The sequence below is a fragment of the Calliopsis andreniformis genome, chromosome 3 (assembly GCF_051401765.1).
Source record: "Calliopsis andreniformis isolate RMS-2024a chromosome 3, iyCalAndr_principal, whole genome shotgun sequence".
NCBI classification, from domain to species: domain Eukaryota; kingdom Metazoa; phylum Arthropoda; class Insecta; order Hymenoptera; family Andrenidae; genus Calliopsis; species Calliopsis andreniformis.
Genome location: NC_135064.1, coordinates 22,824,797 through 22,847,855, shown reverse-complemented (window position 1 = coordinate 22,847,855; position 23,059 = coordinate 22,824,797). Strand labels below are relative to the sequence as shown.

Here is a 23,059-nt window from a genome sequence, read left to right as displayed (position 1 = left end):
GTCTGTTTATTGTTGACACAATGTTACGCTTTGCCAATGTTTGTCATATCCGAGCTATAGTCGTGATCATTCCAGATATCTAGTACAAACTCCCAAAGCATATTATTATCATCCTGGGGCCTATAAAGGGCACCGTGTACATGGAATACTATGTGACGATATCGAACGTTTCTAAACACCTGAATCCTTCTGTTATTCGAACAAATTGCGAGGTACGCTGTTCGCTAATTGATTGAGTAGGTGACCAGTCACGTTGTCAAGTGAATAAGGATGACCAATGATAAAGCATTTTAATTTGCATATTCACAGTCTGCTGAGCTTCTGTATTTTCCTTCGTACTTCAGTTTTTCGTTACTACTAGTTAGCATACTGTTTGTTTTACCTCTGATTGTTGAGTCACTAATTAATGATGTATAATGTACCGGAAAAATAATGTTTTACAAACGGAGAAAATGTGACTATAAATGGATGAGTATATGGGTGTCCTTAAGTATTGAATGCATTTCTGAGTCAGCCATATACATATTAGAATTCCTGTTATATAATATTTGGTAAAGTATTTTTTTAAAACAGAGTTAGTATTCATTATAATTTCTACTTTTTTCCCGACATTTTAAGACCCATATTAATTTGCGTGTATCCTTTCCTATAGAATTACTGTATTCTTATTTAATTGAGAACGTCCCTTGTGTGTGTATGCAAATGAGAAAGTCTCTCAGGAAAAAGGATGTCATTCATATAGATATACGTGACAGCTTACAATGAGTAAATAATTCTCATATTCTCATACCTCTTATAAAAGCGTAAACAAATTTATCATTTAAATCAATCATTTTGTTCGATTAAAATAACGACACCCATATAACGTATTTCATCGCAGACAGTGCACACTTCAGCAATATATAAAAGACACAAAGGGAATGAAAAAAACTTCACGTCATTTGACCTCGTTATAATCATAATTCCAATCGTTTTCGCTGACAATGTCAATCAGAACTCTTGGTAACAATTCTGTTCTATTAGCCACTGTTATTCTAAGCTTCAAGGTGACCATTTTAAGTGCCTCGTACGACGAGCACAGTACTGGAATAGAATAATTGTGCCAGTAATTATGAAAGTGGTTTAAATAAAAAATCAAAAAGGCTTAATGTACCACTTTTTTGACAAATTCAGTGTCTAAAATATTTTCACTTAGACCGCTTCCATAATTAGCGATACAAATATAACTTGAAAACTAGGTCAAATGGAACACTTCTTACTTTGCCTAAACTTTGTAACTTTCTTCCTTCTTTTCGTGCTCCCCTGCCCGAAGTGGGTCAGCTTATCGAACACCTTGTGCATCCTTTGAAGTATTTGAATATTTGTTATCACCCTTTTCGAGACACTCCAGTCGTTAACAAGTTAAGACAGCTATTACCCGAGGCAATGGGACTGTCGTGTTAGTCCAATCGCGTAATCCCCAGCGCCGCGGAACGCCGAGAATTCGAAAAGAATTGAACCCGAGCTCTCTTAATTCTGTCCTCGGAGGGAATTTAGATGAAAGAAAGAACGTGCTCGCGAAAGTTGGTCGCGACTTCGGCGCAGGGGGGGAAAATACAACGGGGAAACATCGACAAATCTAAATAGGAAATCTATGTCCCGATATTGCGTGTTCCAGAGTCCCGGCATGTCGGCACAATCGATTGTTGATACTGTGCGGGGGTGGCACGCCAGGATCGAGGCGACGTCGTGACTTACCCACGAACGTCGCCTTGTAAACCGACTATTACGATGTAATTACTTTCCTAACTCTGACACGGGACACTGTGTAGCCACTTTCTGTGCTTTTCGTTCCGAAATTCCGTCATCGAAGATTCTATCGGGGTTCTGTCTTTCTTTCATTGTTTTTTTTTTCTGTGTAGGAAAATCGGTGGGTAGAACAGAGAGAACAGGGCTACGTGGAAATCTTTTTTATCGGAATGAAAGAGGAACGTGCGTGGGATTCACTTCATTCCAATTTCTGTGTAAAATAATATGTGATACACGGAAAAAGGGGGAGCAGAACGTGATATACAGGGCGTTTCAAAATATGTGAACGTGATTTTAAAATGGAGGCACAAAGCTAGGGGACAGGATTTGTGTAAATATCTAGTTTGTTTGAATCTGGTTTCACTTTCTGTGACCATTTACTATGATAATCAATTTTTAATAAAAAAAAAACTGGGATTATTGATATAATGAACCTGTTTGCAATTCGTAAAGGTGAACCCTTGAGGTCAAGATAGGATGACTGAGGGGCTTGTAAGGGAAGCAGCCCTTGTTAAATTTTATAACCTGCACTAATCAAAAACATGATAATAGAGTCTAATAAGATCTAGAATATTCTTTTCTTTCTCCCAGAAAAAAGTAAAAATTGTTAAGGGTTGTTTCTGTATTGAGCCCCCTACATTTTGTCTTGAATTATATTCATTATCTTCATCTTATGAATTTTTAGTATAACAGCCCTAAAGAAGTTTCTTATAAAATTTTCTGACTCTGTCAACAAGTCAGAAAACAAGTCTGTTAACACCATATAAGCTATTTCCTCTTCACTATTCTGCATACAAAAATTCAGACAGAACCAAAACCCTCTTATATTGAAAATATCTTTCAAAATATAATCTCATGTCAGAGGGTTACAAACGAAGACTGAAACCATAAAAAAATCAAAAGACTAGTTTCCATTTGTTGACTATTTATACCTGTTTCTAGCAGTCTTCGGTCGACGTTTCTGATGCTTGTTCCTCGACGCATCACCATTTCCGTTCTGCATCGGCGGTGACTTAATCGTCTCCACCGTCCTGCCTCGATTTTCGTCTTGACGGTCTGACAGGTTCTCCTCGGGACCGTTGAGCAACGGCTGGTATCGAGGATTTCCGTCGGCGGACGTGGAAGACGACGATGACAGGTCGTCGTCACCGTGTCGCGAGCGTCTTCGTGTCGTGATAAATCTGTTATTCGCTGATCTGATTCTGCGCAAGCGAGCCTCGGTTCCTAGTAGGTTGTCACCTGCCACGAAACAATTCGACATCATAATTAACTTCTTCCTGAAGTAACGAGGAACTATCTCGAACTGTCAATCTTAAATGAAACTTTGTAGGTTTGTGGAGCAGTCCAAAATATTCGACAGGTATTTTTTTCATCAGATGATACTTTAAGGGGATGGAAATTGAAAATTGCCTGCAGAACTGGGGATGGAAAATCTGTTTGGGTAAATATTCTGAAGAACTATTGTTTTTGGTAGTGTAGGTAAAGTTTTTTAGGTATTAAATTAAACTGGTTTTCCACCCCTAAGGCTAAGAGGGACACAATATAATTCTGATATTCTCTGAAACTCTCAAAAACTTCAGCTCTTTAATATGAATACAAGCAGATAAGAAAAATTGTTGTGTCGAATATTTTCGTCCACTCTACGAACCTGCAAAGTTACACCAAAATCTAAGATTGACACTCTGATACAGTTCTTCTGTAAACTAAAAAAGTAATTCATCTGTACCACCAAAATCGTTGTCACTGGATTCGACGAAATATTGCTTTTTGACAGTGACGGTTTGTTCTTCCATGGGTATTTTGGTCATGGTGAACTGCTCCAAAATCTGCAAGTTTAATTTCGAATTCACTGGTACTTCGAAATTGGCCGATGCTGCAGCTTGAGCTAGTTTCGTCAACGTGTTATAATCTGTTGTATTTTCGGAGGCAATCACGAGTTCCAAGAGTGGATCTTGACTACTGTCATCCGTGGCTGTATCTGGAATAAACCACGCTTATAATTCTCAGAGTAATACGTAGGCTAATGGAAACTGTATATTTTTGTGCATTAATGTTTAGTTCGCGGAAATAGCAGTATGGGGTTAAAAATACGGCTTTGAGAAAGGTGAGCGATTTGGCAGATTGAAGTAAATTGCAAACGAATTTAGATACATGGAGTAAGTAATCCATTTGCGAGTAACAATGATTGCAATCCTGTTCAACTTTAAGTGATTTCATCTAATTTATAGTCGATTAAAAGTGGAGCGGAATCGTTCTATTTCTGGATAAATTTTGAAAATAGCTGTTTTTCACTGTCTTTCCTTGACTTTTGTATTTAAAGTACTTCTTGGGACGAATAGTTCACTCATACATTCATTCTAACAATTTATTGATTGATCTTCGAAATTTCATATTCAAAGAACTCCAACTCCAGTTTCAGTTTTTAGAAAGTATCAATTTCACATTGATGTATGCATAATAATTTAACAATCGTAGAATGCATATAATCAAAAGTATCAAAGTACCTTTCATTATCGTCTTTTAAGTATTTATTGTCAGAACAAATTTCTTTCAGCACAACTAGACTCGCCTTCATTATTTCTCCACGCGCAGGAACAATTTTCGCGAAGTTTTATTAACACCCAACACAAACACGCGCGCGCATACACACACATAACAACGACGTGTAATAAAAAGTTGGCATAGTCACGCTAAATCGTGACGAATGTGAGTCGTTTTCGACCAAAAATGGGAAATGCTTGTTGCGCATCGATTCTCCCAATATCGCTTAAAAAAAGAAGAAAAAAATTACACCGACCGTTTGATTTTAACGATCTCAATTAAAAGTGAGATCATAGCAAGTAGTTTCGAAATCTGACGCGAACTGTTATGGTTATTCTGAAAAGCGTCGAACGGGCTTAACGAATCTTTCAAGTAAACACGTTGAGCTGTGTCAGTTTGGAACTTCGTTATGAGAACTTAAGATGAGCTCGGGCTAAAGTCGTTAGCGTTTGCTTCTGTATTTAAATTAAGAGTACATGATCGTTCCCAGGTAATGAGGCTCGAGTATATGTATAGCTCGCGATGATTCGCTTTAACGAACTTCGACAAAAACTTCCACAGAAATTATAATTGCGTTCTAGTTGAAACTATTAAAGGTTGTTTTTTTTTTTTTTTTTTTTTTTTTTTTTTTTTTTTTTTTTTTTAAATATCATTTTAGCATACTTTTGTAAACACTTACATAGTAACAACATTATAAATCTGAAGGATATTCGAATTTCTTTGCATTTAATTAACCTTTTGCTGGATATTGGTACGTATGCACGTTTAGGTTTCTTTGAATTCGTGCATAATTACACCTGTCACAGTGGGAGATTCTCTAGAGACTTAGATTATGTTTTCCCTAGGGTTTTAAATTCAATTTTCCCTAAATATTCTTTAACCCTTTACGTAATTTTTCCCCTAGATTTCCCCTAGCCTTTCCTGAAATTTTCCCTCGGTTTTCCCTAGATTTTTTCTCTTAGGAGAAGATTTTCCCTAGGAAATTCCCAACTGTTATTCAAGAGGTTCAAATATTTCCAATTTAAATAAGAAAAATCAGTAATTTTTCTTTTTCTTTTCGTTATTACTTACGACTGACATTCTTCGTATTCATTTCCCGAACATCCACAGGCCCGCATGTCTTCGTCAAGTCGCTTTGACCTTTCTCCAGTTGATCCACAATATCGACGGCTGGTTTTCCTTGTGACAGAACCTTGCCGGCAACTTTCTCTTCGTTCAATGTAGATTTCGTTTGATCGACACTTGGCCTCTGTGACTTTGACTGTTTTCCATCGATATTACTAGGAATCCCACCAGTAGCTGCGGATAAGTCGAGGTCATGGGTGAAGGCCATCATATCCAAGGCTGTGGTTAGTGCGTCCCCAAATCCTGCTGTTACTGCTGAGAGTGGAGGTTCGTCTATGTTTGGACTGTATAAATATTGAGACAATATTAGTATTTTCTTTGGATTAAATCATGCTGGTATTTAATTGCTTGCTCAGCTGAGGATTAATTTGCAAAATTTTATGACGGTGTTTGGGTGGTGAGACTGCCTTTAGGTGGTATTAACTATAAACTAGTTGTCATAATATTTTTACTATTTCTTTCAGTTGCTGTATCATTTTTTCCATTACTAATATCAATTTATTTCAAAGTCGTCTATAGTAACTTTATATGTTTATATGTAGTTAAGCTTCAACAATTATTATAGTTCTCAGAAGATTAATTCAAGTAGAAAAAGTCTTTTAATAGTATCAGTGGAGGTGTTCTTGTGCCTCTTATAGATTAGCGGAATAAAAATGGATGCTGAAAAATTGATGCTCAATAAATAACAGTGTGACAGTGTGGTTTTCTGGAATAATGGACAATCGTAAAACAGATATCTATTTATATTAAGTCTGCTGAACTGGAGTAGGTTCTAAAAGAGCATGACTCATGAGAAACTTTTATCAGTTCGTAAGAAATCAAATGAAAAAGTAACTTCGAACAATAAAATATCTATAATTGGACAGTTTTATGAATCGTAAAATATTAATTTCAACGCTTTTTTTCATACCAAAAGAAATTCTTCCCTTTTTATCTTATCTATATTTCAAACAGAATTTCATCTGTGCTTACTAGAAGTTATATTCATAACAAAATTTTAATAACACGACACTCATCAAAAATATTGTGCGATACATAAAACCATGGGAGAAGGAATGTGGGTGTTTTTCATGTAGAAATTAAGCGAAATTGTGCAATAAAATTTTGTTGGGTAGATTTTTAGTTTTAACCCCGAGAAAATTATTTTCTGTAAATTCAAAGTTTTTTAATTATGCCATATTTTTTAATCGTGCTGGAATTACGTTTCGAGTAATTCTGAATGCATAACATGAATTATTTGTTCACGTTACACGGTGAATGATGTTGAATGAAGAGAAAAAATAGATTTCTGATTCACGTTCGTCCGCGTTCTGTATGGATCTGAAACCAAGCTCGAAGATAGACCATTCGTGACGTTAGTGTTGCTGGAAGTGCAAACGGCAAGTTGAGCTCGAGGCAATTACGCGGTGATAAAAAGCGTCATCGCGGAGCGCTCTGAATCATCCATGCAAGGTCGACGATTGGAAATTTATGCACAGGCTGTTCACGGGCAGGTGGACTTTACGACTGGGGATGGAATTAAAAGTGTCATAAGCAAAACCGAGCAAGTGGAAACAGGACCGAGCTGAACGTAGGCGTTTTGAAAAAATGTTTAATCAATTCTGAAAAGAACTGATAAATTCCAAGTATATATTTTATCGTAATATTAGCCTTAAACGAAACGAACGATTAGATATGATAATAAATATTATTTGAAATTAAATTAGGAAAGGAGATTTTTCTTGAAAATTAAAATAACTAAGAAAGAATATATTTAGATTGCAAATATTCAAGTTTGGTATACTCGAAACCACTGTAGTTGCACGATGCATGGTAGCCAAACATAACTCAGTTTCTATATTGTCTGTAACTTCCTATTAAATTAAGGCCAGCGATATTACTTTAAGTATAAATAAAAACAGTATAACACACGGTGCTGAACACACAAATAAAGAAGCCTAGAAATATTGTAAACATTGGATATTAAATTTAAGAAAGTTAAACATATAAGTAAAGAAGTCGTTGTTATCACGTGTGTATAAAGTTTCGAGGAACATAAGGGAGAAAATTTAAAAAACCGTGAAATTGGACGTTTCTAAATTTCAAAATTTGTGTAACGGTTTAAAAATTCAGTTAAAGAATTTTTAAATATTAATAACTGAAGAATAATTTTTTTTTCAATCCTGAATTTTTGTTTTCTTTTTAAAAAAGATTTCACCAGTAAAAAGAAATTTTAATTGATCATGTAATGTTTTGATATAACTTTTATTCGAAGTAATTTGATATTTAGATCCATTTTCATCGAAACCAACTCTCCAATTTATTAAAAGCGTTTTTGTTCAAGTATCAATTAACTATAAAAACCTTTATGTATTTTATACATTTTTAACCCAGTATTGGCTGAATGTTTCGAAAACAGATTTGAATCACTTAGTAAATTAACGAAAACCAGAAAATGAAGTTGAGAATAAAAAATAAGTGTTTTATATTTTTGTTGTTCGATTGGAATTTCATGGAGTTACGATAAAGTATGAAATTAATTTTAATTCCTGGGAATTACAATTTTCAGTAGAGAAACTAAGTTTCTACTAAAAATAGATTTTAAAACAAGAAGAGTATAGCAGCCACGATGGAAAAAAACAAAATCCTAAATATAATCTTAAGTACGGAAACTTTTCCAAAGTATTGTGATTACTTCTAAAATGATTCAAAAGGTTCTAGAAAAAAATATACCATAAATGATGCTCTATTTTCTCCAAAGCTCAGCACGAAAATTCCAGAAATATTCAAAAAATAGTGCATCAAAGACCCATGATATTTGTTGTTTTCCGTTTTCGCATTTTTCGCGACAACAGTAGGAGAAAATTTAATATCTCGGAATGAAATCCTTTTGTAAACATGTAGAACTCAAACAGGAAGTTTCGAAAGACCTGTCTTTGTGTAGAGTCGACGTAACATAGAACATAATAATCTAGATACTAACTAATAAGAGAAGAAATACGGAGAACTAATAAATTCGATAATAACTAGTAAAATAGTGTTTAAAATAATTAGAATAATTTGAATTGCCTTTTATAATGATTGAGAATGAATTCAGTCTAATATTTATTTCATTTTATTTCTCCTATTCCCGCGCTTTTTTAATAATAACTTTTTCTCTCATTTTTTCATTCGCCGTATGCATGATTTATTGCATCCAGAAAGTGAATTGTTCGAAGCGATGAATATTTTCGATACCGGTCAATTGAGCAAATTTCGATGCAAATCAAACTGAGTAATTTCGATGCAAATTTTTTTCTCGAATTTCTACAGGTGCATTCTCATCGGATGCTAACAACATTACCTTATTCTAACTGGCGTGGAGAAAGAGGCTCGCCCCCACATTATACGTCGCAGCTCTTCGCCAGTCATCCCGCGTTTCCTTAATTCATTTATCGTGACTTTGCCAACGCGCTGCAAGGATAAATCATGCAATATAGAAAATGGCGAGGATGCTGAGATACAACTGGGCAGTAAGATGCAAGTGAAAATCGCAATTGTTACTGTTGTAATAATGCCGACAAATTGTGTTCATCGCGCTAAAAGCAATATAATTATTCGAGCAGTTGCATTTTGAAAATGTAATATTCTAATGAACCGACGCGAACATAAAGCAATAAGGAAAGGAATAAAGGAAACTATTTTGAGTAGAACTGTTCACTGGAGAAGAGGAGAGAAAAGGGGAGATAATTTGAAGAATTGAAAATACATGACTTTTGAATCTGTATATATCAGAAAAATATGCTTCTATTAAGGGGCATGTTGTTAGATAGTAATTGTCCATAATCTCCGGAATATAACAGCCTCGAATTCATGGATAATTATCAAGATAGCGTCAGCAGCCGTGCCGAGAGAATTTATACATAAATAATTAGTAAGTTCATGTTCACGCGATTCAAAGCGGCTACGATTTTATTCAACATATGGAGTGCCTCGGGATTAACTGATCAAACTGCAAAATTCTGGGCTTAATGAATCGGGAAAGTAAAGGAAATCGCGTAGATAACAATTATTGAGAAAAGAATATTAATGCAGAATGATGATGGACAGTTTCTCCTTTTTACCAGACATTTTTTAAAATGTCGATTCTTGTTAACACAGGAGCGATAGAACTAAAAAATTCAATTCACTGTAGCGCCAGTGACTTGTTACTTTTTACTTTATTTTCGAAGATTGCAATATATTTGACTTTTTATATTGACTCGTACGAAGCATGCTAATTATTATTCAATACATTGTTCCATTTACACAATTCTAGGAAAATAGAAATCAATTATAAATAGCATGAATCTTGTTCCAACAGACGGGAAACAATAACAGTGGTAATAATAATTAACGTTACAATAATTATTTATTCATACTCGATGTTTAATTGTATCCTGATTCATATTATCTTTACACTATAATATTGGATTATTTCTGACCTTAATTTCTGTTTCGATTCAATTCAGTTTACTTAATTCATTTTATTTGCAGCTTGATCAGGTAATAACATGGAAACTTAAGAATTATTTGAAACCTATAATCAAGATTCGAGTCGTCCTGTTTACCATTAACTATTCCTCTTTGTGTTAAATAGGGAAGAAAGGATAGAAATTCGTGCATCACCTTCCAATTGGCCACGGCGCCTTTGCGTTGCTTCGCCTTGGTCTTCGATTTGCACTTTATCACTAGAACTCCTCGTTGCTCTGAGGCAGGATTGTTAGGGTCGTCTCCAGGCCCCAATTTAATACTGTACTCTTGCAAATAGTTTTGCGCGTCCTTCTGCGACACTGCACGCTCTAGAGATACCACGATTTTCGCCCACTAAGAGTAGTTGAACACGTAAATTTACAGTCGACTGAGAAAGCATTAGCAAGTCGTAGTTTTTCGTGCAAGAGATCGCAAACTCCTATTTTAACCCTGATTTTACTACCCTCTTCTCGAGTACTCCTTTTAAGGACTCCTTTTAAATACTCCTTTAAGTAGCCTTTAATCCCAATCAGTTTACTCTCGAGTAACTGTTCCTCTACTTGATCAATTCATTTAGAGTATTTTTTTTCCTTTACAGTAATTTGTTTCTAATTTCGATTACGTTTGAATCGGTGAGTTGAAGAACTGTACAAGTCCAAAACCCACTTTTTGAGGTACTTGATCTTAACTTCTAGTTCAATACAGTTTAGTACGCATATCTAGATCCTACATCCAGAGTGTATTAAATCCACTTATTTCTTCTATATGATTTAATGCACTTTGGCTCTGGGGTCCAGATGTAGTTTCGACATCATTTAAAAACAGCTAATTTTCGACTTGTACTGTTCCTCAACTCATCGATTTATTTCTATATCCAGCATCTCAAGAGAGAGGGTTCGATAGTTTCTCAAAGTTGCGCAAATGGCTGGATGCTTTGTTTTATTGCAACGTCGCTGATGAATAACGTGACTATTTACGCAACAACACGCGACACTTAATCCCATCCCTACTGTTTACGCATGGTAAACCGACTAAAGGTTTGCTAACAATATACGTTAATCCCAGGAATCACGAGTTAATTATGTCGTTACGGCAAATATTTACTTGCTTCACCCACTCCTTCTCGCTTTGCTCGATGACGTGAGCGTAAGTGTTGCCCATCATGGCGATCAACATGTTCAACAACAGTATAGGCACCAGCACCATGAATATGGCGAACACTGTTTTCGCCAAATTAGGGTACGTAGTGTAGCTCAGGTCCGCGTACTGCAACAGACAATTCTCGAGTTATTGCCTGCGTTAGCCGGCTCCTAACAGGCTTATTAAAGTTTCAGTATCAGAGACACTTGGATTTTAGGTGCCAGTCTTTGAAACACAAGGGGAAGATTGTTAGTGTATGCAGCGTTTTGTTAGTCAATTGTTTGTGTATGGTGTTTTCGTAAATTGTTATGTATTATAGTATTCATTGTTTCGAAAGTGTGCACTCTAAGTTCTAAGTAAGCTTGATGATAGTAAAACGGGTGTTATGATTGTGACAGGTGTAGAATGGGGAAATTTGTAATTTCGAATATATGAATCTGTAAATTTCTGGACGTTTGAATACTTCACTTTTTGAGTGCATTAACTTTTGGATGCATTCAGATTTGGGTGTATCGAGCCTTGGGTGCATCAAGTTATGGGTGTATGAAGCTTTAGATGCATCAAGGCTTGAGTGCATCAAGTCATGGGTGTTTCACGCTTTCGATGCATCAAGATTGGGGTGCATCAAGCTTTGGGTGCATCAAGCTTTGGATGCATCAAGCTTTGGGTGCATCAAGCTTTGGGTGCATCAAGTTTTGGGTGCATCAAGTTTTGGGTGCATCAAGCTTTGGGTGCATCAAGCTTTGGGTGCATCAAGCTTTGGGTGCATCAAACTTTGGGTGCATCAACTTTTAGGTGCATCAAGCTTTAGATGCATCAAGTTATGGGTGTATCAAACTTTAGTTGCATCAAGCTTTGGGTGCATCAATGTTTAGGTGCATCAAGCTTTAGATGCATCAAGTTATGGGTGTATCAAGCTTTAGTTGCATCAAGCTAAGGGTGCATCAAGCTTTGGGTGCATGAAGCTATGGGTGCCTGCAGCTATGGGTGCACCAGGCTGTGAGTGCATCAATATTTAGATATTTCAACTTTTGAGCTAAACCGAAAAAATGTTAGAATCCTAAACTGTAAATATTAGGAATGTCATAAATTTCAGAGTTAAATATTCAAACATTGATTTATTCACACGTTTAAATATTCGTAATTTGAAATATATAAAATTTTCAATGATTAATTACTCGAATAAACAAATAGCCGAACATTTATAAGGAATAATTGCAAATTATCAATCAACGGAAATATGCATGTATAACCGTGATGCTATAAATTAGGTTCAGTGCGCTTAAATGATCAACGCACAGTACACACTATCTAGCCGAACGAAGAACAATCAACAAAAAATGAAAGAAATAAACGCGTAAAATAATCGTGTCACAAGCAAACGCGTGCGTACGAAGTGAACTGTATGGATTTTCGACCGGAAATCCGCGTTTCCCGATGCGTCGTTCCACTTTTTAATTCGGAACGCATTTGAGCGAATTGTTCTACGAACTGCGAAACCGAGCAATGATTTTTACTGGACTTGCAGTGTTTTATGGGATCGGCGGCAGTGGATTCGTGAGTGCGCAAATAGTCTACGCCGAACTTTTAATTTCTATGCCATAAAAATAGAAAAATAGCGAGGAAGAAAAGTAGGTGTCGTTTGCGTAAAATAGAACCGACAATTCGTGATTGAAATTCAAGATTCATGCGTGTGTTTCGCGCTCGTTCAATCACCTGACAAACGGAAAAAAAAGACATGCAAACGTAGAAAATAGACATAACAGCTTGTCGGATAAATTTACGCTTACCATTACGGGAATTTTATTTAACTAACACTTATAACCCAGCTTCGAAACGGCTCTGAATTTATCTTCTGAGTGGTATTTATGTACCGCGTATATAGACCAACATCGGGTGTTTGTTTAAAACATTCTAAACGTTCCTGCGAACTGCACGCGTGAATAGTGTAGTTTAGTTCCATTAATAGGAGTTGAATAATTCCCCAGGGAATGATAAATCGACAACGTGGATTAAACTTTTCTTTCGGTGACACCGTTTCTTTTTTTCTTTTTCCTTAAAATATAACCGAGAACACGGGATAATGTTGATTAATTATTTCACTTCTTCGATGTTGCCATGACCAACTACTGTGCGTAAGTGACCAGGACAAGTCACCATTTTTCATGCCTTCCTCGCCTTCTGGTACTAGGCCTCAGTCACTGACAGGGAAGTTGATACCACAGACTTCGAAAATTTAACAAATACTCTTCTCAACAATTTGTTTATTGTATTTATTTTGGAATCAAACAACGTTTGTTCGACCTTAATTAAAAATTGCGGTATTGAATTTATTACACGGCGAGGGAATAATGTAAGCTTGACATTGTTTTATTATTTACACAATTGGTATTCCAGTTGTCACAATTTTACTTCAATTATTTTTACGCCCGATGATATTTAAAATCTGTATTTCCGGAAACAGCATTGAGAACGGGAGAAACACATTCTACATTTTTGATTTGCATCCCCTGTGAAAAAATATTTCCGTAGATTGTCACCGCGTGTACAATGTCTATTGACCTATTGTGCTCAGTCAAAATCGTATAGGACCGCTCGTGGGTTTGATATGACTAAATCTATTCGTTAGAAAGGTTATGCTTTAATCTACGAAACCCGGAAAATTCTGGGTATTTGATTGAGTGTACCTATACCTATGTTTGATTGACATGATTCAGATTTGTGCTGAATTTTTCTGTGAAAAAGAGGAAACTATTCGTTCTATTTGTTGCGCGAAAAGATAGGCTAAATTAGAAGTAAGAGACAATAAAGAAAAGAAATGGTTCTTTTTAATAGAACCTAAAATTGTGTGTTTAAAGTTTTGAGGGGTAGGGGATCTTCAAACGTACCTGTAGAAAAATCCTAAATTTGAATCACTTCTTATTTGTAAAAAATGGTAATAAAGTTATTTATTAAAGTTGGTATTCAGAACAATAGTTTTTTGAGGATAACTATCGCTCACAAGCTGCAGCAGTGACACAACTCAAAAATCATAATTTCTCTAGAAATGAGGCAATACTAATAATTTAAAAACAGTTATTTTTGAGTAGTGTGTGTTTGAGGATCCCCTCCGTCGAGGTTTCCAATAAGGTCTCACTATTTAGTCTTCCCAGAATTAATCAGGTAACATTCTTCACGTATAAATTACTTCTTTTCCCCACCACTGTGTATGCAACACACCACCAACACCCACGTGCCTCAGTATGTCCATCAATTAACTAAAACCCACTCACGCCCCATACAATTGAAGCTGCGAAAAAAGCTCGCGATCTATTCGGCCCAGCGCTCCCCCCAGAACCAGCCGAAAAGTGAGGCAACAAAAGCTACATAAAAGAAGAACAAAAAGGCCTCTCTTGCAAGAAAATCCATCTGACCTCGCAGTTACCAGTGTGCGCCACAAAAGCGTATCGAGTGCAGCGGAACAAAACGAGCGATTTATCAGCGGGGGCTTACGTTATAATCGCCGAGGGTTATCTGAAACAGTGCCATCCAGGTGGAGGGATAGGAGCCATAGAGGGTCGATTTCACGCCGGGGAAGCCTTTGTATAAAAAATAGAAGGACTGGCAAAAGCCGAACAGCACCACCATGTAGATGATCCCGAAGGTCAGCATGTCCCCCGTTATCATGCTGTATACCATGGTGACGAACGGACCGGTCAGCCGGATAGCGCTGTTAAAACAATCAAACGATGCGGCACAGTGCTCTCGCGCCGATAATGACGCATTAAAACGCGTCAGCGATCAGATGCGCCGTGGCAGCGACAGCGGCAGCATCCATCGTGTGCGACAGGCTTTAATCGCGCCTCTGTGTCGCGCAACAAGAGTGAACAAGAGGGGAACAGAGGGAGAGGGTTCATAAATGGGAGAAGGAGGGAAAGAGACAGAGAGAGAGAGAGAAGCAGCTCACAGCGATTTTGAAATAATGCCACGATCGATTCACCGCGGTGAACCGTCGCGGAGGAGCCTGGGCAGATATTAAAATGCGAGGGCCCCAAGTTCGGCAGCCCGTGAAAAACGTAAATTTCTCGCTTTTTAATCGCCGCTGCACCGCCGTCGAGAGACCTCTTCGCCCACCCCTTTTGTTTCCGACCCATGCTGCCGCTGTGGATGCAGCGCGGGCGGATTCTTGGCTCCCCGGTGGCAGGTTGGCAGCGACAATGGGCGATGGCGTCACTGTCACCGCGATATCGATGAAGTAGCGTGTTCCTTTCAGGTGTATCCACGCGTCGTGCAACAGATATCGATCCTTTCGTGTTTATCGCTGCCTGACGCCGCCTGCATTATGGACACGTTTGACGCCGCTCCGTGGACAATAGGCTAATGATGACATCCTCTGATTCCTTGGCTCTAGGGACGCCTGGTTATGGGGTTTCGGGGTCTTGCGTGAGGGAGTGAGGTCGCTGGGGGATGTTGTTGTTGTTTTGTGGACGGGGAAGGATCGAGAGTGATAACTCGGGATTCTGGGTTTAGTCAGGGATGAAGGTAGTTTTTGGAGGCTAATTATGTTGTTGGAGGTGTTGGCGAGGTGGATTGGTTTGGAGAGCCCAAGAGAGGACGAAGAATGACTGGAAAGTTTTGAATAAATTGTAGTTAGGTTCCTTTTGTGAAGTAGCTTATAGTTCGTTTGAATTTTAGATATCCAAATTCTTAAACACTTGAGTCTTCCAATTTTTCAGGTTTTTTCTTTTTCTTCTATTTGTTAGAGATATTTAGTTTCTCTCGATAACTTTGAAATTAAGGGTAATCTTAAAACTACTAATAGCATGGGCTTCCTAAGATTAATAGCCTACTGAAACATTGTTGCCATGTGAATGCTAAGCCTATACGATGAAAATGAACCCTATAAAGTACTTACGGATTATCTCTAAGCCATTTTCGTACCCAAAAATTCAAATTCAGAATCATATCAAATTGATGAATAATATTCATTACGACATAGTTCTATGTATTTGTCTTAATCCAAAAAATAGGAAATTACAGACGATAGCCATCATACATAAATTAAACTGGATATATATCCCAGAGAATACTGTTTCCTAGACAAACAGTAATTTCTTGCGCAAGTGACTAGACATGTAGGCTGCCAGTGCAGGATTACGTACGAATAGAACTAGTCTCGACAGAACTGGAAGTGGATTAGAATGAAACTGGACTACAAGACTGAGATTAAACTAATGTAGGATTCAATCTAAATTGGTTGTGGATCGATGGTACTAGTACCTATATTGCTCCGTCTATTCCACAGTGAGGAAGAAACAGTAGAAGATTGCACAATATTTATACGAAAGAGAGAGATTAAATAACTACAATGTTCGGATAAAAGGGCACAAAAAAAATGTTGATCAAACCAGAGGTTGTTGAAAATATATTTTCAATTCTACTGTTTGCAAAAATTGGAATTTTTATGTAATTGGATAAGCAAGAATGTGTCTGAGAGTATAAATAACAGAATGTACGATCGAGATCTGGGGATATTCTAGGGTCTGAGAGTATTCTAGAATCTGAGGGTATTCTAGGGTCTTGGGGTATTCTAGGGTCTTGGGGTATTCTAGGGTCTTGGGGTATTCTAGGGTCTTGGGGTATTTTTGGGTCTTTGGGGTATTCTAGGGTCTTTGGGGTATTCTAGGGTCTTTGAGATATTCTAGGGTTTGGAGTATCTTTATGGTCTGAAAGTATTCAAGGGTCTGGAGATATTCTAGACTTTGGGAGTATTCTACGATTTGGACATATTTGAGTTTTGGGGGTATTCGATCTTCATGTATACGAATATCACCACTTCACTTCATATACTCTTCTCTACATCCATTTTTTCACAATCTGTACTAACTATCCCTCGTGAAATCCCCAAAATTCTACAACCAAAGAAAAGTAACCATATCGAAAAACTTCGATATTCTCTTCATTTTTCTCAGCTTCCAAACCCTACTACTCCCCCAGAAAGTCACAACTCTAAATATCTCTTACGCGAGCACACGAGTCCCTTCAAAGTACAGCAATCTCTTAATACATTGCGTTAACTCTCCGAGTGGCGGGATTTAAACCCTTATCATGAACCATGCATGAAAATGTCGCCTAGCCATATCCGTTATTCATGTTCGCCGACGCTCAGTCCGTGCTAATCACTTTAATGCACATATGCCTCCGCGGCACCGAGAGGCGTCATAAAACCCCCCACGCCTCCCTATATCATTTTTCCCTTAATTTCACTGACAAAATGCGTCGACGCCGTTCGAAAGACGGGAATCAGCTGCCGTCCCGCGTTGTTAGCACCCGAGGTAATTAGCGCTCCCAACGAGCTCCTTGCAGCAGCTCGCCTTTATTATTTTCCGCGGCGACAGTAGCTTCCCTCGAGCTTTACACCAGGAAAAACCGAAGATTTATGACTGCCGGTAACCCTTGACAAGATAAGGTCACCGATCGATTAACGGAAGCGAGGGACCGAGCTGTCGTTCCGCCTAATGGCAGTTCAATCGATGCTTCTTCCACCGTGTCATTTCTCGATTGGTCTCGAAGTAGACGATTCTTTCTCGTTACCTCTCTGGGATCTCGTTCCTGAGGTCCGATACGCGTGTAAAAATCAGTGGGGGAAAAGGGGGGAGACGGGGTGGGAACTGCCGAGGCCTCTGCGGAACGAACAGAAAAATCGATTTTAATTGGTGCGTGGGCGTTTAGGAAACGCGAGCGCTTTATCGTCATTGTTCGCAATTTTGACTCGAATTCTGTGTCGCTTGAATTTCATTGTACGCGAAGGCCTGGCTGGTAACGACGACGGGAACGACGGACAACACGATAACCCTCGGTAATAGAAGCAATTGTATCTCTCTTCGTGGCGTTTTGTTTCGACCTTGCGCCGTCACTCCGTCGACCTGTAAACTGATAATAGACGAGGTGCGTCGACCCCTTGTATCACTCGATCTTGGGGACCAGGTGACACAAGGACTATAATTAAATTTTTTCGTTGCAGCGTGTGCCTGGACAGCCGGATCATATGGAACTGTTGTCCTTTGCGTTCTGTTTTTTTTTTCTGTTTGCGAGACCCTTTTGAAAGAAGCGTGATTTTTAATAGAGCTCTTTTTACATTGTTTTTGTAGGTATTCGATGTTCAGAAATATACCAAAATTCCTGGAAAATTTTTCTCTGTTAAAATGTCTACTTGGGTTTTGTAGATTCCCTTACTCTTGAGCGTGGTTTTCATCTTGCAAGTGTGGAAAGTAGAGTTCTCGAATATTTTTAGATACGTACTTCATTAATCTGCAAAGCTTCAGTAAAATTCATGATCGTTATTTCCAGATGAATTTTTATTAAATAAGCTAATGTTATTTGAGTTTTAAAAGTAGCTTTGACTTCACACATAAAAATTACCCGATTAAATTAAGTAGAATTTTACTACGTTTATATTTCTATTCGCGGAATGCTTTAAAAGAAATATTATACATATACTGTAGAATATTAAGGTGGCAAAAAAGATAATTATAAATATGTAACTCAACTAAGTAACGAATATCTAAGCAACTAATTCTAATTGAAGAATACTCGTCACCATTAGTCTCTGAACTTTCCAAATTAGAACATCAAAGAAAGTAGCCGCAAAATCATGGCTGATAAGGTATGCGATGGCGCGAAAAAGGGCTGATTATGTAGGGGAAAAAAGATGATGAAGAAGCAAGCGCACGGATTCACTTCCTTCGGGGATGAAACGCTCGTTTCAGAGGTTCGACGCATGACTCAACGTAAAATGGGTTTTATCTTTCTTTTTGACTGCGGCCGTTCGAACACCCGCGCTTCCCTGCTACCCCTCTGCTCGAGCTCGGTGTAATCGAGCATCGACGAACGAGATGATTCCGTAAAATTCACGGCATGCCAGTGATGGCAATTGTTTTTCAACTTTGCCATTCTCGCTGCATTTCTGACGTTCCCTTGAAAATTTAGGTTGATATAATATACGTTGACTTTGTCAGGAAATTAAAAAAAAAGGAAAGAACTTCTTGTTGATGCTAATGAGCTTAGTAGGAGTATTTAAAGACGGTTTTCAGACTTGGAAAAGGTTGGTAGATGAATTAGCAAACATCAATTATGCTGGGACATTATCTCAAAAATAGTTCATTTGTGTTAGATTAGTCATGAAAGTTAAGTCTATTTTTTCAAGTTACAAAATTATTCTTGAGAATTTCGTAATACCTGACACACATATTGTAATTTATATTCTCAGAAATATACGGAAGAAATGCAGTAGAATAATTTCAGGACGTTTTAAAATAAAATTCTAAGTGGCTTAAATTTTGCAATTCAATTAGCCAAATATTAAAATTGCTCTCACCTGTGAAATATGTATGAGTGGGTCATAAATACCCGAAATTTGGTATTTGCTTTAAATCCTTCACTCAACGCACTGTGTGACGGATCAACTTGACCCGTTTTCGCAACCTGACCCGAACCAACTACGCGTCACATTTTATTATCCCCTGCATCGAAATAACTAATTGGAATCGCTCGTAATCCGCTTCTTGTCTGTCTAAGAGAGCTCGGTTGATATCTTGTTCCAATTAATATCCTCTGTAATGCGAGACAGGATTCACGCAAATCGCTGGTTTGGCTCTGGCATTAGACTTGCAGACATCGGATAATTCCGACTGATTCCTGAGCGGTTGATAGGCTTAGCTTCTCTCAAACGTGCCGCAGATTCTTCCTGATCACGTCTGCGCTTCTCCAGATTACGTATTAGAATTCTACCACTCGTTTTTCTCCTCTCCGATTTTCTTCGACAAGATAAAGTCGTCAAATCTCGAATCTATAGTGTTTGTAGACTATCGAGAGTGTGTTGCGTTAAGTGGAAGCTGTTTCGAACATGTGAACGTGGATTAACAGCACCTCTCGATGAAGCACTTGCAGAGGAAGTGGCTCTCGTAGAAATTTTGAACACAGAACTATTCGTTTTTTGCATTGAACTTTCTTCAAAGGCGAAGTATTACCTTTAATTGAGATTGAAGGCTTTCAGCTGCGAACGCTGTCGGTCTCGACAGCTTCGAGCAAGATAAGGATTCTTTACATAGTTCGCGAGGTTTCTGCTAACAATGCGGCAAACTCATTATACATAGATTTACTAAGTACATAAAAATTGTTGCTCTCAGACGGTACGAATTCCTTTCGCATAGTAGCGAAACTTTTATCTCACATTTTTAGGACGTAAGCTGAAATATATTTTTTATTTATCCTTAAAGGGTGTTGGAACTTAGAACTTACATTCATTACATATAGAATCACCCCTTATAAAATTTCTGTCACTTGTCGAACACCCTGTACATGTACATTATGAAACACTATTGTTTATTAACCTGAATATTTTACTCGATTTTCAGTTTGAAGTATCCTCGGAAGCATTCGTCAATCCCCGTTTGATTTCCGACAAGCGTCGATGTACACGAAATATAAATTGAATTTCATAAGCGCTCGGAGTGCAGAGAATTAAGCGTTGACGCGGCGCGATCGAATCGTTTGGACAGCTTCAGGATTCGCGTCAATATGGACGAGCTTCGCGAGGAACTGTTTCATTTCGCCAATTGTCGTGTCGAGTTTACGTCGGTCCAGGTATGTACTGTCTACAAATCTGAATTAGGTTCTTGGGTAGTAGACATTCGATTCATACTTGGCTCGGCCCTCTCTGAGGATTATACCTCGTTAGGCTGGTGAATCTAAACTATGCGGGTTAGCAGCATCTCGAAAGCAGATGAGCGCCACAATTATGTTCGCTTCATGTATCTATAATTAGAACTTTGGACGACGCGGTGCTCTCGCCCCGGCGTATTTGGGAATTATTATGCATTTTGGATAACTGTTTCGGCCACGTGCGCGAGATTGTAAAGAGGATTCCGCTTCTGTGGTTATTAAATAAGAGGCGGTTTGAAAAACTATGTTGGCACGTACTAGCAGAACGTGTTGCACGTTTCCTAGTTAAGGAATATTTCGCTTATTGAATCGCTGAGTTGATGAGCGGTAAAAGTTCAAAATTAACCATTTTCAAGTTATTTTAAAATTATACCTAGAATTCAGAGATGAAGAGTATTAAGTCACATAGAAAATAATTTTTTTCCAGTAACTTCTTATTTTTCAAATCAATTTATAAATGCCGTGACTCCACATGAGAGTTCTTATGAAGAAAACTGATGTCAAGTTACGCTCGATATACAAGTGAAAAGGGTTAATATACGTTTTGAGTATGGAGTCCAGATACATAAAATACACAAAACTACACTATAGCATCAAATATCCCAGAAGCTGGTTCTTGGATTTGGACTGTTCAACTCACTCATTCTACTATGGATAATATTATTGTAGACTTGATTTTGGAAGAAGATTGTTAGAAATTCTCTACTTGCTACTCAGACATCTTTTGACCCAGGGACCAATAGAGCCAAGACCGAGAAAAAGAGTCAATAGAAGAGGCAGCCTACAAAACCAAGATCAAAATCAGAGGAGGAGGAAGAGCAACGATCTTCCCCTCTCTTCTTCCTCCAACTCTTAATTCATTCTCAACCCCTGAAATCCCTTATCTCTCTCTAAATTGTTTACGAACCCGCCTCAGTTATGCACAAAAAATGTTGAGCTAAATGGCCAATTAAAATACAGGCAATAAATTCTACAAATGAGGGTGATCAAAGTCTCGGTGTGTTTGTGTGTGTTTGATAATGGGGCAGGAGGGAATCGTGTGCAGAAATGGCAGCAGAGCAAAGCGTTTAAAAGGCAGCTGCATCGATTTCCAGTTAAAATTCGTGGGGAATTAATCTCAGGCGCAAGGCGGTGGCTTATTGCCAAGTCAACGGCACCAGTTATAGAGGACAAGAAATCTGGTAGCGAGTGTTCGAAAGCCTTTGAGGAATTACGGCCCTGTACGTGTGCTTAAACAGGGCGCCAGGAGACAAAAGGGGCTCCTGATGGACAGTAATTACACGCCGGAATGCAGACGCTTTTACGTTATATTGCTCCAATAAAGAAAATACGTTTCCGACGCAGCGCGCGAGAGGATAATGTCGTGGCTCCTTTCAAGCTTGCGTCGAGCTAAATTAAATCTACATTTTCCTCGTTATATGCGTGTGGGGTTGTTAATAAATTATGAGCCACTCAGGAGCTAGAGTGGGCTAAATACTCTCTCTTCTGGGCTGTGGCCTGATTCACCAATGAGTTATTCATCTTAATCTCGAAGACCATGTAAAAGTAAAAGTAAGAAAATTTAATTATTGTGAAACTAGTATTGTTTCCTGTTGTGCAGTTTTAGTTATATATGTTGGAATTTTCGAGAGGGATTGATAATTATTTAGTGGGTGAAGAATATTGGTAGTAAATAATGGTCAGAGTATTTGTGAGTAAAGGCACTGTGAATATTAATTTTCTTATAAGTGGAACCATGTTCACGAATAGTAGTGCTTGGATGTTGATTCGATACATCGTGCATCGCGTTAATTACTCAAACACATTAACGTGATTTCCAATTAGACGGTATTATGTTCTAGATAATTGCATTAGTGTAATCGAACCTTCGGAAGAACTTCAGTCATCATTGATTGTGTATAATGTAGTTAATACTTTGAGTCTAGAGCAGGTGCGGATACAGCTAATGGCTGAACTAATTTGCTAAAAGGTGTCTGGTGATGGTTAGGATTTTTACCTTGGTTTATAATAATGAGTGATATATATAACGTTGCGTTGTTCCCCTAAGTATGACACTTGAAATATTCAGATATTTAAATGCTTAAGAATTGAATTATTCAGATTTTCACTAATACTCCTTATCACTCAAATCTAACAAAAACCCAGACAACCTTTTAAAATTCATTCCTTCCATCGAAAATTGAAACAGACGCCAGAAACAGAATAAAAGTAGATCCCGATGGAATCACCTACGTCTATTCTTAGAACAATTTCTCTGTAAACACACTGGTAGCGCCAAGCTTTTAATAGGAAC

General features: G+C 37.9%; 1 protein-coding gene across 1 annotated transcript in view; it reads right to left on the bottom strand.

Moving 5' to 3' along the window:
* The window catches only part of Iav (transient receptor potential cation channel subfamily V iav), a 51,777-nt gene that overhangs the window by 3,372 nt on the left and 25,346 nt on the right, over positions 1-23,059 (bottom strand). The window contains exons 6-12 of the mRNA XM_076393383.1: positions 14,557-14,773; positions 11,029-11,190; positions 10,081-10,278; positions 8,777-8,886; positions 5,401-5,738; positions 3,515-3,766; positions 2,721-3,027 (exon numbers count right to left, since the gene is read on the bottom strand). Of these exons, the coding sequence (XP_076249498.1) occupies positions 2,721-3,027; positions 3,515-3,766; positions 5,401-5,738; positions 8,777-8,886; positions 10,081-10,278; positions 11,029-11,190; positions 14,557-14,773 (1,584 nt within the window). The remainder of the gene's footprint in view (positions 1-2,720; positions 3,028-3,514; positions 3,767-5,400; positions 5,739-8,776; positions 8,887-10,080; positions 10,279-11,028; positions 11,191-14,556; positions 14,774-23,059) is intronic.